General features: G+C 35.3%; 1 protein-coding gene and 1 long non-coding RNA gene across 2 annotated transcripts; one reads left to right on the top strand and one right to left on the bottom strand.

Moving 5' to 3' along the window:
* Positions 1–27: 27 nt before the first annotated feature.
* On the bottom strand, positions 28–928 carry LOC129756114 (proteasome subunit beta type-3). Its single transcript, XM_055752876.1, has 2 exons — positions 814–928; positions 28–753 (listed from the first exon to the last, which is right to left on the bottom strand). The coding sequence occupies exon 2, from the start codon at positions 736–738 to the stop codon at positions 121–123; it is 618 nt and encodes a 205-aa protein (XP_055608851.1). The 5' UTR covers positions 739–753; positions 814–928; the 3' UTR covers positions 28–120.
* A 12,993-nt stretch (positions 929–13,921) lies between these two features.
* Positions 13,922–15,663, top strand: LOC129756125 (uncharacterized). Its single transcript, XR_008739396.1, has 4 exons — positions 13,922–14,130; positions 14,196–14,336; positions 14,433–15,087; positions 15,153–15,663. It is a non-coding gene; the product is annotated as an uncharacterized LOC129756125 (long non-coding RNA).
* Positions 15,664–17,364: the final 1,701 nt, after the last annotated feature.

Genomic DNA, 17,364 nt, shown 5'->3' with positions numbered 1-17,364 from the left:
CTTATCAAAATGAAGATCAAACAGGTATAATTTAAACCTATTTTATTGAATTTTCTCAGATTTTGTAATACAAAAAAAAAACCGATTTCGAATCCATCCGCCCCCTTCAAGCCCACCCCATTAATCCATGCGGGTTTTCAGCTTCTTAACCGTCAGTTTTTCCTTCTCGATGATGTAGACGGTCGCGCCCCAACCGCTGATGGCATCCCGATCAAACGCATTTACCAGCGCCTGGGAGATCACCTCAAACAGATCCTGCGATTCCAGATCCGGCTTCCAGAGCGTTTCACACATACCGTACAACTGTTCGGCACAGGTTCCAGCAACAACGAAATCGTTCGGCTGGTTCGGACACCCAATCAGGTCCATGTTGCAAATGAACGGTTCAAAGGTTTTCGGATCCAACCCGGCAATAACCGGTTCAATGAAATAGGGTCCAAAGCGTTTCTCGTACAGGAAGTTGGACAACATAGCGGCAAATCTTTCCGGCGTCATCTGCCTGTTTTCCCGGATTTCGTACAGGTTTTTGCGGAACAATAATCGCTGATACACCGTCAGGATGTCCGTTTGAAGTCCCACCAGGCCCAGATACATGTGCGGATTGATTTCGAATACCTTCTCAAAGTCGGTGGCAATCGTCTGGGCCTGAACGCCAAACCGATGATCGGTGGCGATGGCGACACAATTTTTGCCTTTCATTGCCACAACGCAGCCACCGTTGTACGCTAAGATTGACATGGTTATCGACGGACACTAGAACGGGAATAATCCTATTATTAACGTGAAATCCGGAAAACAAAAACCAAAACTTACCAGTTAATTGCAGCAAATCCGATGGAGGTTAATATACAGCTTGCAACTTTTCGACTCGGGGATGACCGACAGATTTGCGGCGATCTTGTTTGACAGCTACACGCTTCGAGCATGTTAAGCATAATTGGGTTATTGTAAACTTGCACGCTAAAAGTAAGCTCATTCGTTTTCTGTTGGAATTAAACTTAATTAAAGTTTTAAAAGGACTTAAACAAATCAAAGATTTTTTATTTATCAAATTCTTTTGCCAAAAAGAGTTGTTTTGTTCATTTCGTAATAAAAAGAGATGCACTACGAATACCGAATATTGACCTTTTCAACTATTCGGCCAAACAACTATACCCAAGTAACATTTATGGTTTTATAACAGGCTACAAGACCAAGTTTAGGTTTCATAAGAGGCTTAAAGAGTCTTACAAAACAATCGGTGTTACTTGGGTAAATAGCGAGCAGCAATGAAAGCAGCGGTCAGTCTGGAGAGAACAGTCGTTTAGTAGGGTAACGGACTTATTTTGGACCAGGTACCTATTTTGGACCACCTTGCAGCTTTTTTTCAATTTTCTCTCTTAAATCATGTTAATTATGAAAATTTTTATCAAATATAGGAAAAGCTATTTCTTATGGTTCTAATCATATCTAAGATTCCATTTAAATGAACTGATAAGGGGGAGAAATTGAAAACAAAGTTTTGATTTTTAACGGTTGGACCAAATCATGCCCATTTCAGGAGGACGTGTCATTATCAGAGTCAACTTCTAAGAAGTTTTCTGCCTAGCTGTGATAAATTCAACAACTACAAACATGTTCACAGCTATGATAAAATACTTGAAAACTAGTTTGCAAGCCGGAAGAACCAAAAAAACTTGTTTTGATAGCAATTTGACCCATGTCGAAAATAGGTCCTACATAATTCCTTAGGGACTTATTTTGGACCACCCAACATAACCTGAGTATTGAACTTGCTTTTAAAAGTTCATGAACATAATAAAACGTTGTACGACGATATGAAAAGTATAATGCACACTATTTCAATTGTTTGATATACATAAAATTCGGAATTTTGACATTATTTTATTTAATCAACTCGCTAAAGCCCAAACCCGCCTTCAGACGGGGTTCAATTCAATCGGCATAAAACCAAGCCAATCATTGTTTTAAATTACTTTTCGTGCATTTTGTTTTAAACTACGTTAATTTTACAATCAATATTTATGGCAACTATTTGATAAGCAGTTGTCAAAAGCTACAGCAAGAAGCTTCAAAACAGGCATCATTTTTTATTAAGTCATTATTTTTTATGCTGCATGAAAAATTATTAACAGTTTGGTCAAAAAGTTTCAACCATACAGGGTTTATTTTCGAGAAAAAAAAATTTGGTTATAGTGAACCTACATGTAATGCAGCTTCACTAGGTTAGGTTATGTATAAGACGAAATATAAACCCAGTCTAAAGTAGGGGTTGGAAAAGAACGACAACAAATCGCAAATATGTAACAGATTTTAATATTTGTAACAGTTGAAATATCTTGGTTCATAGAAGAACAATTTTAACAAAAATATATTCAACCATAGCTATGAAAAAGTCTTAACATGATTCAAAACTTTAAAAAAAATTTTAAATGTGTAAAAATTACAAGCGAAAAAGTACTAAAAATTAAGTTTTTCAGCCCCTTAGGTTATGCAATTTCGGAAAAAAACTGTTTAAGAATTTACTCCAACGATAATTTTTTTTTCGTAGAACAAAAGTTATTTTAAAAACTCACTTTTTGTGAATTTTCAAGCGAAAATTAATCTGGCTTTTAGATGATTTAAAAGATCGCATAATTCTCGTATATTTTATTCTTTTTTTATATTTATTTATGTATTCTATAGAACTGAAGCCAAACCAAATCCACTGAGGTTTTGGAAGTCAAAATGCATCAATTGATGATGCGGAGTTGATGATGTCAGACTTATCATTGAATCGCCTCAAGGAGATTTGCGTTCTAAAAATTGATCCTAAAGATAAGTCAACCGGTCAGTAATTAAACACTGCAGAACAAATTTCGTCGAGATTGCAGTGCGCTGTAGGAATTTTCAATACATTTGAAACATACCTACTATATTACTATATTACTATATTACTATATACTATATTAACTGAGGAATTTTTCTGTTTCTAATCTCTTCTTATAAAAAACTACTGTTTAAAAGCATTTGAAGTTATTGAAAAATGAACAGATGGTTGTAGTAGGATCTATTAAACAATCAAGTGTACCTAAATAGAGGCTGGGGAGAAATTTAAAAAAGTGAGTTCAGGAATAAATTAACGTGAACAAACAAATCTTGATTACAAGAATACGAAGGGTAAAGATCAACTGAATTATTGTTATAATTGCGCATCAATCGCTGTCGTAAGTATAGCAAAATTTAGAAAAAAAAACTGATTCAGGCTAAGGGTGGTCCAAAATAGGTCCAGAGGGTGGTCCAAAACAGAAACCTGGTGGTCCAAAATACCGACCAGAGCAATGATCAAAGAAACGAGTTTTTAGGCTTAAATCTTGTTACATTGCAACAAACGACGATATGTTTCGATAGAAAAGCCTTGATCTTCGTAATGAACGGATAAAGCAGTCAAAAATTGTAACATGTACTTTTTTATTTCAGAAAATAGCATAGCCACTTCCCAAAGCGGTCCAAAATAGGTCCGTTACCCTATAAATCGAGATTATTACAATTTTCACCATCTATCATTTCTTCTAACTTTCTATCCGTCTCTAAAATTTAATAATCTTAAGATGTTCTTACTTAACCTTCCAAAGCCGTTCGCTAAATATCCGTTTCCTGGAAATATGCGTTGTAATTTGATTTCGTTCTCCTGGCTGTAAATGTTAACCGATTTTGATGATATTATATTCATTGTGTAGGTAATTTATTCTATTATTACCAGGATTTCAGAAACTGGTTCAGAAAGTTAAAAGTCCGAAAAATCAATTTTATTTTTAAAATACTCATAACTTCTGACAGCTTTTCTGTATTTAATTATTTCATTGATGTTTGAAATTGTCAAGAATCCATCTATCCGACAATGTATAAATATGTTGGGGTCCAATGAAAGTTTTTACCGCTATGACAAATCTTCCGGTAGAAAAAAGTCTTACTTTAAAAAAACGACATCCAGTTTTTGCTTTGCTTAGCTGTATTTTGTTTCTCAATGAACCGATTTTAAAAACTCAAATTTTAGTTTTTTGGCGTTAATTTGATCATTATTTTCATAGAACATACTTGGTCTGTCAAAACTACCAGTTCATCAGTATATTGGAATGATGATTAAGATGTTTGAAATGTGCGCTTCGGGTCATATTGACCCGAACGGCTTTGGAGGGTTAAAAGCACAGAGAACAGCCGTACTCGAGCTCGAACAAAAAATCTTTAAAAAAGTGTGTAAAATTTCATATGCTGACATCCAAAAAATACGTTGAAAATGGACTTGAAACAGTGCCATCTGTTGCGCCGTTTAAAAGTTACAAATCAAATTTTCAAGTGCCCAGTTTTCGAAAAGGCGTAATCGTATATGCTCTCATCAATTATAATTAAACTAATGCCGTTTGTATTGTCTAGGCCTTGGCTGCTGTATGATGATTTCCTTCAAACGCTTTTTCCACACGTCTTGGTCGTACAACATCACTCGTAAAACTGAATGCTTATGTTCATACGTGCAAGACAAGTTTTCATTTTCTCGTTTCTAGTCTCTTCCCAAGCAACCAGAATTCCCTTAAAAAGGTTCCATAGAAGCTTAATCAGCTCTCGTTTGTGTCTGAAGAGAATGCTAATCAGCCCAAAATTTAAGTTCTTAAAGCTACTTTCAAGTTCGTTTAGGGGGCTGTAGAGAACGCTATTCAGCTCCTAAGAGAATGTCAAGAAACTTCTACGCGCCGAAAAAAAAATCCAATTGACAGATTGCTCTGACAACCACTTGTCAGATTGCTAGGTTGCCGGTCTATCATGGTCTATCTCATTGATTTTAATTGTATTGTTTTGATTACAAAAGCTGCTTACACGCCTAGAGAATTGAACCGCTGCTCTCTAGGTTGCAATGAAACTCACCAGCCTCTCGACCAATCCAGCAATAGCTAATTGCCACTGTAATGATAAGTATTTAAACTTAATGTCATTTGAGATGATTGAGTGGGTTGGTCAACAGAAGGTACCTTATTTCTTTCAAAGGACTTTCAGTACACAATATGAATCATAACAAAAATTCGCATCATCAAAAATTTATTCGAATATCTTATTTAACATTTATAAGAAAAATTCGAAAAAATCTTGAATTCCATTTGTAAATATCAGTACAGATATAAACAAAAAAAATACCATGACAAGAAATTGACAGACATTTTTGACATGTCGCTTAGAATTCCCATATAGGTTCTTTAAAACACCTTCAAGTATCTTAATGGTGCGCTTTAGAATGTTACGCGAACGTTATCGACCTTCTTGAATAACATTTTTGACATGTCGCTTAGAATTCCCATATAGGTTCTTTAAAACACCTTCAAGTATCTTAATGGTGCGCTTTAGAATGTTACGCGAACGTTATCGACCTTCTTGAAAAACATTTTTGACATGTCGCTTAGAATTCCCATATAGGTTCTTTAAAACACCTTCAAGTATCTTAATGGTGCGCTTTAGAATGTTACGCGAACGTTATCGACCTTCTTGAAAAACATTTTTGACATGTCGCTTAGATTTCCCATATAGGTTCTTTAAAACGCCTTCAAGTATCTTAATGGTGCGTTTTGGAATGTAACGCGAACGCTATCGACCTTCTTGAAAGAAGTTCCATTAAAAGCGCTTAGAAGCTCCGTTATCGATAGTTTAACCTTTCAAAGGGCGATGGAAGTTCCTGAGTAACTTTTACGCGACAAGAGTCACCTGAGGTTCCCGTAATACATTTTTTCAGCCAAATGTGAACTTCGGAGTTCGGAGTTAAGTAAAAACGCGACTTTTGGTTGCTTGGGTTGCTCTCACGCACACATATAAGCAATTTTTTTACCTCGCTCTCCGTTCTCAACAAAGTTGCGAGTACTTTTGCCATTTTCCTTGGCTTTACGATACACTCTCAAGAACATAACGGGTGTAGCTGTGACTACACCGTAACAAAAATTAAAGGTAAATTTTACCTTTTTTCAATTTACCTAGCAAAAAGGTAAATTTTACCTTTTTCACATTCACCTAGCAAAATAGTAAAGAATACCGTTTTCCCATTTACTGATTTAAAAGGTAAATGCTGGTTGGTTTGATTGTTTTCTTCAATAAGAATTAAAAAAATACAAAATTCTTTCAAAAATGATATTTATTGGAGATAATAGGGACTAGTAATTCGGCTTCGCGTTCTTCTGAGCCGCTATGGCCGCTGAATCCACCTGCGTTGCGTACATTCATGGCCCCTCCGTTCGACTAATCCGGTCAGGTTCGGCTTTTCCGGCTGGAGGATGACGTGGAATACACCTCAAAGCTCTATGGGCCGATCTGAAACAAAATCAATAGTATTATGACGAGAACCAGCACAACTAAATGATATTTAAGAACACTATTCCGATTTTCACATATTAGGCACAAAGCAAAACTTGTTCCTAGAACAGTGGTCGGCAACCTTTTGAGTCGGAAGAGCCAAAAACTTCAAATTTTCAAAATTTCAGAGTTTGAAAGAGCCACAAGAAAGATTTATGGTTTTTGCTTTTAATTTAAAAAATCAAAATATATGAATGACCAATGAACATTTGTTTTACGAAAATAACTTTAAACCCCTAAGCGTTTTTTTCTAACTCTTGTATTTTTCTTTAAATCTGTTTCTGATTACCATTAAGTACATGGGTTCTCTTCTGAACCTTAAACTCTTCTTACATGGTTTGATGTTATAATTATTTTAATACGTTGGCAAATATCGAGTCTAGAAAATTTCAAATCCATATAAAGCTTACATGAATACTTTGCATGACGTTAAGTTAAAGCTTTTAACATAACTACATAAGCAGAAAATTTATATTTTTTTCGACAAATAAAAGCTTAAAAAAAGTAACGGGAAATAATGTTCTTAAAATTATCAAACTTTTTTATTTAATTCCCCAAATAGCCAATCCTTTACAAAATCCAGAAGTATGAGATAAAATTCAATCAAAACTTATGTAGCCGAAACCTTTAAAAATTATGCTCCTGACAACTGGCAGAATTTTCAAAATTCAGTCAGGACATCAAGTGAATGTGTTTTCAGAACTTTATGCATCTGGAAAATCCAAAATCTCATTTTATGCCACATATGATTTTCAGTATTGTGCGTCCAATTAAATGAAAAATGAAATTCAATACATTGTAGATTATCCAGTAATGTGATTTTAACTGACAAAAACAGTTAGAGAATTCTTTCAAAGTTTCAAAACAAAAATTAATAAAACAAATCAACGGTGATTAACTCTTAATCGATTTTTTTTTAAATGTATCCTTCACGGAAAATTTATTGAAAATTTTTAGTGATTTTGGTTAATATTAGCTGCAGGCATCACAATTGAAATTTTAAATGTGTTCAAAGACTCAAATGTTTACTTAATAAAAGTATTATTTATTTTCAAATAGATTTTCAGAATTGAAGTTGTCATTCATTCTCAATGCTGATACCAGTTTGAAAAGCTGTCAAACTTTAATTTTTAATTCTCAATCCTTAGTTTTGTTATTTTCTATTTGAATTTCGGGTATCTATTAACTCCCAAGCAACCAGAATTCCCTTAAAAAGGTTCCATAGAAGCTTAATCAGCTCTCGTTTGTGTCTGAAGAGAATGCTAATCAGCCCAAAATTTAAGTTCTTAAAGCTACTTTCAAGTTCGTTTAGGGGGCTGTAGAGAACGCTATTCAGCTCCTAAGAGAATGTCAAGAAACTTCTACGCGCCGAAAAAAAAATCCAATTGACAGATTGCTCTGACAACCACTTGTCAGATTGCTAGGTTGCCGGTCTATCATGGTCTATCTCATTGATTTTAATTGTATTGTTTTGATTACAAAAGCTGCTTACACGCCTAGAGAATTGAACCGCTGCTCTCTAGGTTGCAATGAAACTCACCAGCCTCTCGACCAATCCAGCAATAGCTAATTGCCACTGTAATGATAAGTATTTAAACTTAATGTCATTTGAGATGATTGAGTGGGTTGGTCAACAGAAGGTACACACTAAGAATGCAATTTCTCTCCTCGGGATAATGTCTCTCCGAACCACAGGGAAACTGGTTAATTCATACGAGCTTCGAAAGGGAACCCTCCCGAATCTCGAGACGCTCGACTTTTCCTGAAATTTGGGACAAAAATTCCATGAATGCACAGGTACTCGAACTATCGTCCTGTATCACGGGGAAACTTCAGCTGTCAACCGTTTTCTTTCGCGTTTTTTTGCGGTTGTTTTGGTTTCTTCTCTTTCACACCAGTGCAAATCGCGGAACGTTTTTTCTTGCATGTACCGTTTTTATTTCAATCGGGTGGCCGGTACTCGCGTGTATAGTTATAATTTCTTGGATGAAAGTTAAATCGGTGAACAGCACAACCTATTTTGTATGGTGCTTATGGGCAACCGGAACCGGGAAAATTATTGATGCAGCTATGGATAATTCGCGCTATTCGAACGAGGCTAGTTTAACTCGGGCCCAAGATTCCTTCCTCCGTTTTGGTATTTTGGTTGATCGGCTTGCTCGCAATGGCCCCGGAACGCAAGATCTTGAATTCCAGGTTTTCACGGCCATCGGTAGGTTTCACTGTCAACAGGCGTTTAGTGAATATTACATGAAAATATTTTTTTTTTACAGAGAAAGTGTCCCGCCTGTGTGTTCTGTTGCGGTTGTTTATGTGTCGCATTTTTTTTTTTAATTCGGACGTAAAAATGTGTAATGTGTTGATAAAAATATTTAAAAATAAATTTTATTTTTTGTGACAATTGTTTTTTTTTAATTATAAAAAAGAAATAAGAAGCAGGGGGAGGATGCCTAAATTCACAGAAAATCCCAGGGGAAAGCCGTTTCGAACGCACAGAAAAACTTCAAAAGTCCTGCAAATTACAGAAGAACACAGATTCGAGCATACAGGCCAATTTGACAGTTGTTTTCCTGAGCACTTTTTCTGTCCCGAGATTTGTCCTGTAATTTCAGCTGTTGAAAATACAGGACAAAATCGTCCCGACCACAGGAGAAAAGATTAAGTGTGTACCTTATTTCTTTCAAAGGACTTTCAGTACACAATATGAATCATAACAAAAATTCGCATCATCAAAAATTTATTCGAATATCTTATTTAACATTTATAAGAAAAATTCGAAAAAATCTTGAATTCCATTTGTAAATATCAGTACAGATATAAACAAAAAAAATACCATGACAAGAAATTGACAGACATTTTTGACATGTCGCTTAGAATTCCCATATAGGTTCTTTAAAACACCTTCAAGTATCTTAATGGTGCGCTTTAGAATGTTACGCGAACGTTATCGACCTTCTTGAATAACATTTTTGACATGTCGCTTAGAATTCCCATATAGGTTCTTTAAAACACCTTCAAGTATCTTAATGGTGCGCTTTAGAATGTTACGCGAACGTTATCGACCTTCTTGAAAAACATTTTTGACATGTCGCTTAGAATTCCCATATAGGTTCTTTAAAACACCTTCAAGTATCTTAATGGTGCGCTTTAGAATGTTACGCGAACGTTATCGACCTTCTTGAAAAACATTTTTGACATGTCGCTTAGATTTCCCATATAGGTTCTTTAAAACGCCTTCAAGTATCTTAATGGTGCGTTTTGGAATGTAACGCGAACGCTATCGACCTTCTTGAAAGAAGTTCCATTAAAAGCGCTTAGAAGCTCCGTTATCGATAGTTTAACCTTTCAAAGGGCGATGGAAGTTCCTGAGTAACTTTTACGCGACAAGAGTCACCTGAGGTTCCCGTAATACATTTTTTCAGCCAAATGTGAACTTCGGAGTTCGGAGTTAAGTAAAAACGCGACTTTTGGTTGCTTGGGCTTTTAACCCCGTTGTTTATTGAGAAAACATTCCAGGTTTTGGCATTGGGTTTCTAAATTTTCAACTCAAAACCGGATAATATCCGGGCAACTCCTGCCAAAATCTACGTATGTTCCATAAAAGGCAAGAGAAAAGTTGAAAAATGAACACACGAAAATCCAAATAACAATTTATTAACAATTTTAAAAAATGCATGCTCTGAAACAAGTTAAAAATTTGGAAATTTGTAAAAATAGTTAATAATTCTGGAACAAAAACAGGGCTTTTTTCCTCAATATCCGGGTATCCGGACCGGACCAGGCATTCCCATTTTTCTTTCTACGATAATTTAGGAAAGGTCGGTTAAATCCGGGCAATCTGCAATGCTAATGAGTTATCTATATTCAGAAACATTTAAATTATTGTTTTGAATTCAAATTAATTAGATAGGATTAAGGTGGTTTTTCAAATATTTTTATATTGTTACGCGAAAAAGTTGTGATTATTTTTCGAAATGATTGATTAATTCTAATACGATTTTGGAAATTTCAATTGATCAATTTTCATAGAAGGTGAAAAAGTTATTGCATGCGCTTAAAATATAAAATTTGATGAGGGTTACGGAGAGGCTGTCTAAGAACTCCTTTTTTGTAAATGATAAACTTTGATTTTCTTGTTAGCTACAGCACAACTTTGGTGTTCGAATGATTCAAAAATATACACAGGTTTTGGAAATAAATAATTTGATTTAGGTTTTTGTTGCTTTAAAACAACAGTAATTCTTTACATTCATGGCTATTGATAAATTAAAACTTTATCTCTAAGCTGATGCTTCAAAAACTTTGAAACGCAAAAAATTGCAAAATTTGATAGAGGATTAATGACTTTAATAAAAAAAGAAAAGAAAAATAAGGCTTCAAAATTCTTTTTTGCCATTTTTTGCCAGCGTAAACAATTTAAAATTCAATTTTGGACCTAGGTAAATATGTGTGCCAGGTCACAAACCTCAAAATTATTCAAAAATATATATAATATAAGCGCAGTGAGGTGAAGAGCCGCAGTTTTACATCAAAAGAGCCGCATGCGGCTCGCGAGCCGCAGGTTGCCGACCTATGTCCTAGAATGACAAAACAGCTTAACCTCAATGAACGGGTTCGGCGAATAGTTACTTTTTTTTAGAAGAATTGTACCGTTTTGTTTAGCTCAACTCAGGTCATCTACACCTTGCTACGAGGTAAGTTTTACCTTATTTTCCCTTTTTTACCTTTTTTTCTAGGTGAATTATACTTTTTTATCGAGCTCAATTAAGGTGAACTTCACCTCGCTACGAGGTAAGATTTACCTTTTTTGGATTCACCTTTTTTCTCGGTAAATTGTACCTTTTTTCCAACCTCGATTCAGGTAAATTTTACCTCACTGTGAGGTGAGTTTCACCTCGAAGAGGTAGAAGTTACCTTTTTGGCTTTCACGAGCGTTCACCTTTGCTAACTCGGTAAATTTTACCTTTTTATTATTTTCCGTGTAGAGCTCGAATCCCTCACAAGGGAAAATGGTAGCCATTTTTTTATAGCCACGCAGGGTCACTTTTTTCGAAGCCTCACAGGGCCGCTTTTTTCGAAGCCGGTTGTAGTGAATAAGGTATAACATTAGTCATAAACATAGAAATTGTATGTAGCTTTACAGGATGAATGATATAATAATAGGAGAGAATTTGAATAAGTGTTTTTAGCGCAAACGCTTCGGCATCCGTTTGATTAGGACGAAGTATTGTCGAGATTATGGAATTGCTGATGAGTAAAAGAGAGAGATAAATTAATTGGACTGATGAAAGAATATCAAACATAAGGAAAGCATTCTATCTGTGATTGTTGCGGATGATACACAGTAAACGAAAATTACCGAGTTCGGTAATTTTTTTTACCGAAATCCTAACATGTGTAAATCGTTAAACTGTTCGGTAGTTTTTTCGGTAAAAAATTAACGAACATCGGTAAATGAAGAATCGATTTACCGATGTTCGTTTATTTTTTACCGAAAAAATTACCGAACAGTTTAGCGATTTACACATGTTAGGATTTCGGTAAAAAAATTACCGAACTCGGTAATTTTCGTTTACTGTGTAGACGCGTCGAAATAAACTAAAAAAAACGCGAAGAAATCCGTCGCGAGATACTGACGTTAGGATACGACAATGGCGTAGCAGCTTCCATAACCGCTCGGTAAATTATTGTTCGCAGTGAAAAATAGTGAAACGGGAGTGTTAAACGATTTTTTTCTTGAGATTCCGAATATGATGAAAAACAAATAGTTTAGTAAGGCCACGCGTGTTAGAAACAGAGCGAGAGCACTCTGATACAGAGCGAGAGATCTCTGGATAAGGAAAACTGGTTGTTTTTCTCTGACGGAAAATTCTCGGTTGGCAGCCTGAGAAAAAGAAGTCAGTCACAGTAAAAAAAAAACAGAGCGAGAGTACTCTGAACTAAACGATAAAGAAAAATTTTAGAGCGAGAGACTCTGATTTGTGAAATGATGCGTTAATTGGCCGAGCTATCTGTTTGTTTCAAATTCATCAAACAGGTACGATTCTCGGTTTGTGAAGCCTGAGAAAAAAATGTGAGAAAATTCTTCGGTTTATTACCTGCACAGTAAACGAAAATTACCGAGTTCGGTAATTTTTTTTACAGAACCAGTTCTGTAATATGAAACTTTCGGTAATTAATCAATCTGACGTCTTATTCTTACCGAGTTCTGTAAATAGTTTCGCAATTTACCGAAGTTTGTTAATTTTTGAGTAAACAAATCAGTTTGCCGTAATTTTTCGGTGAAATAGCACCGAAAACTGTAAAACGAGACTGAAGCAGCGGGGCTGCCAGGACAAACGTCAAACTTTGTTTGTCATTTTACTGGCAGTTGCGCATTCTCTCTCTCACTCTTGCTACCGTAATTATTTGTTTCGAATTTGTTACGTGTGCTCGAGCGGGATGAACCAAGCAGTCGTCGCATTTTTTTTCAAAGACGGTTTCGTGTGTTGTGAACTTTTCCATTTTTTCAATTTTGGTGCCGTATAAACTGCTGGTAAATATTATCAAATGGTTCACAGAAAAAGGAAGAACCGAAAATTATGTTGGTCTAATGAAGAAAAGTTTTAATTTTACATCAATGCGGATGTAAATAATTCACACGCAGACAAATCAAAATGAAATGAGAGTTCAATTCGTAAAATCGTTGTTTCGGTTCTTTGTGTTTGCCGCAGTCCGCATCAATGGTGTAGGAAGGTCTCTATAAATATTCTCAAGATTTCGACTGAAAGTTTTCAAGTGTTCGGTGCATTCTGTTAACAGCAGGATCCCATACGAAGTTCAAATATTTTTAACCAGAGCTCCATTTCATATCATTCAACTTCGCGGAACCATCCTAGAAGCAAAATTAAATAATGAAGAAGCCATACTGAAAGAAGCAAAAGTCATGCGAATCTCTGAAGTATTTGTTGTGAAGATGGTCCTCGTTCTCAAATCATGGTTGGATTTACCTACTCAATTAAGGAGCTGAAGCATTTGTTGAAGGTGAGATTTACTGATTAGCTGATGTTGTTGTAGTATATAAATAAACTCTGTTGTCTTATACTTCGTAGGTGTTTGAAGCGAACGACAACCCGTCCGTCCTCATCGGAAGTAATCACAATAGCACACACTTAAACGCTTAAGCAATGGTACATCAGATCTAAATTTCATATTACATTCGATAAGTTTAAGCGCCTTTGTGTATACATGCGATGTTTTTTTTTAACAACGAAAACAAATCAAATTTTGTTTTCGTTTCGAAATAAACGCATTTATAATAGTCTATACAAAGGCGTTTAAAACTTTCATCGAGGAATTATTCAAGGTCTCAAGCAAGGTGTGTATGTACAGGAGGTGTTACCGAATATCGAATTCCCGATTCAGCCATTTTGGCCATTTAGGGTACGCAACTATGCGGAACTAAAGAAGTTTGTTTACCAACAAACCACAGAAAAGCTGAGCAAATAATCTTATGTTTGTAAACAAACACATTGAGAGCCCCGCTCACTCCTCGCTTACTGTGAAAGTCGGAGAACCTCGTGTATCAAAAAACCTTGGTCTCTAGCTAGTTGTTTTGTTTACCTTTTCCGAACGTTTATCAAATTTTCCTGCGAGTATTATAAAAAGAAATTTATAATTTGGTTCGGTTGCTGGTTCGCGATAGATCGATCGTATTCACCGAACGTTGGGTCATGTTTCTTCGCCGAAAACATACCAACTTGTCAAGAGGTTACGTATCAGTAGGTAGGTATCAGGTAATTGGTACTAAATTTCCCCCTTTTTAAAATTTACTTAATTACTTAAATTAGTTCACAGGACTTAAAAGCAGTACTGGAATATTCTTTGACGATGCCAATCCTACCTATAATAATGGCAGTACCAGCATTTGCCTTTGAATCCGCCCTAATTAACAAAGGGCCATTGTTTGTTTTTAAACAAAGTTTCCGGAAGTAAGTATTAGAGTTCAGTAAACCCGTTCATTCGTTTTTCAATTCATACAATCAGATTTGACAGTTTGAATCATTAGGTGTCATTCTATTTTGCAGAGATCGTTCGAGAGGCCAGTGGTCTATGGCCTGTGCGAATTCTGCAAGCAATCGGACGGTGGTTCCTTCGTGATTTTTTGCGACGGACGTCAAACTTTTTCCTTCCACTGGAGCGGAGTGCATCATGCCAACTGCCAATTAATCAAAAACTTCCGGTTTCTGTTACGTGAATGACATTGCGGTTTAGTACTCGAAACGTTTTTAAGCTGAAAAGCAAAGGCCGCCTGTGCAACACCTGATCGTACTGGTACAAATGCGGCACACAAAATAATGGGAACAGCAAACCCAGCCATTAAAGGATACCAGGACTTCAAATGATCGACAAAGGCCTTGTTCCCCTTGTACCAAAAATAGTGAACTCTCTGCCAGTGGGCGCACTAATGGGCGAGCATCATATATTGTAGTTCTTACTTAGTGCTTCCATCAGTTTTTTACTGCATGTTAAAATAAGTTTCTGATGTATTTCGCACAAGCAACTGAAATGCACATTTAGCACACTGATGAACAGAAAACAATATGGAAATCAATCGTGCTCGTTTGTATGAAAATGAACAAAATCTTCCGATTTTGTGCAATATTGATTATCCCACGCGAGGTGGTCTTTTCAATTATTTGCTGGTAAAAGATGGAGAAACAGATTATCAACTTCTGGGCCGTGAGTTTGAAAACTATTCTAATTTTTTTTAATGCAATCTAAAAGTTTTTTTTTTTTGTTAACAGATAAGCAATTGTGCGTCGTGTTTAATCACTACTGGAACCAATAACAACGCAAATACCAAGATAACTATAGTGGTGGTATCACATCTTTTGCCAGCCGTACTGGAGCCCTCCGGATGATAAGGAAATACGAAAATAGCTGTCACCTAGAGTAATTGTCGTAAGTTCAACTTAGCTTTATGGTTTGATATTAGAATAGTTTACCTAGAATGTTAAGACGCATCAAATTAATTATCTTCACATTATGCTTCTAAATTATAGGGCTAATCTAACTAACTTTAGCACCTTTCACAGAAAATTGGATGTCCATCCTTTTTCAGTTTTGCTGCTATACTAAATATCATCACCTCATCATTGAATCCAATAACCAGGGGGCTCAAACGAGCCTCTTGGTGTGGGGGAGTGTGGTGGGCCGCTTTACAAAAAAAACATATTTTTATCCTTTTTTACTTTATATAAAAACAAATAAAAATTATATCAATGTCCGCCGTTCTGCTCTGTATAACGATCAGATATTGAAATTGTAAGTTTTGATTTCTTAATTTTAAATTACTTTGAAGTTAGCATTTGAAAAAAATATGTCTTAATTTTGACGAACTAGTATAATTACTTAAAATCATGAAGACATGGGAGGTATAAGTTTTTTTTGTTATTAACCTCAACGGCATTGCAATTGCTAACGAAGCTTCGAAGACTACTTTGAAATATCCTAAAACCAACGGATACATATTATGACAGATTTTTTTATGTAATTATCTTTTTATGTAAGTATCACTTACATATTTATAATGAAAGTGCTAGATGATAATCGAATTTACTGTTATTGTTTATACATAATACAAATCAATATTGCCAAAATAAATGTTTTCATTTTTTTACTGAGAAACTTCCTTGATATTTATGTCTTAAAAATTTATGTCTTTTGAAATTTATGGCTTAAAAACAATTAGATAGTAAACACTAAACAGCATGTCTGTTAAGAAATGTTGTGAGGCGTTAACAATATATGTATATTAATTTAATTCCTATTTTATATTTTTTAGCTACAGTCAATTTTAATTCATTGATTTTCACAATTCTCAATAAGGCATGGATCCCGATGGGAAGGTGGAAATCCTGAATTACCGATGTGGTTTGTTTCGCACAGCACAAACTTCGATGTGAGATAACACGAGTCGATTCCAGAAAGTGCTCCATGCAAAAAAAAAACGTCCTTTTAACTGAGCCTCTAATGCTCATCAGAATGGATATGTTTCGCTTGTAGTGTCGTCTGAAAATACCAATAATATTTACTGAAAACTGTGAAACGTTCGTAAATGTTTACCGAACATCGTAAAACATTCGGTAATTTCAGTTTTGGTGCACGGCATATAACGCGAAATGATTCGAGACTCGAGTCATCTCGCGTAATAATCTGTGCATCATAAACTCAAATTATCGAATATTTTACGGTGTTCGGTTAAAACTCCTAAATTTGGCAGTTTTCGGTTTATATTACTGGTTTTTTCAGACGACACTACAAGCGAAACATATCCATTCTGATGAGCATTAGAGGCTCAGTCAAAACTACGTTATTTTAGCATGGAGCACTTTCTCGAATCGACTCTTGTTATCTCACATCAAAGTTCGTTATTTCGGTAAAAATAAAAAAATACCCATTTTTCGGTAAAAAATACCGATTTTTCGGTAAATATTACCGAATTTTCGGTAGTAATTACAGACATATCGGTAAAAATCACCGGATTTTTGGTAAATATTACCGAACTTTTTGAAGTTGTCTGTTAAAATTTACCGGTAATTCAGTAGTAATTACAGATATTTCGGTAAACTCTACAGATTTTTCGGTAAATATTACCGATATTTTACAGTTTTTTCGGTAAAAATGATCCATATTTCGATTATAATTACGGTATTTCGGTAAAAATTTTAGGGATTTCGGTAAAAATTTTACGGATTTCGTTAAAAATTTTAGGGATTTCAGTTAGAGTTTTAGGTATTTCGGTAATAATTACAGGTGTTTTGGTAAACTGTACCGGTTGCTCGGTTCATATAACCGAGCTTTATAGTTTTTTGGTTAAAAATGACCGACCTTTCGGTAATAATTAAAGACATTTCGGTTCAACAATACCGGTTTTCGGTAATATAACGAGCTGTCATGTTAACAACTGTCAATATTTTGACAGATGATCTGCCGAGTTTTGGTCATTTTTTACCG

The sequence above is a fragment of the Uranotaenia lowii genome, chromosome 3, assembly GCF_029784155.1.
Source record: "Uranotaenia lowii strain MFRU-FL chromosome 3, ASM2978415v1, whole genome shotgun sequence".
Taxonomy (NCBI): Eukaryota; Metazoa; Arthropoda; class Insecta; order Diptera; family Culicidae; genus Uranotaenia; species Uranotaenia lowii.
Note: the sequence above shows the minus strand (reverse complement) of the source record. Positions and strands in the feature narration are given on the sequence as shown.

Excerpts from the sequence above, each read along its gene's own strand:
- LOC129756114 (XM_055752876.1), bottom strand. The coding sequence starts at position 738 with ATGTCAATCTTAGCGTACAACGGTGGCTGCGTTGTGGCAATGAAAGGC.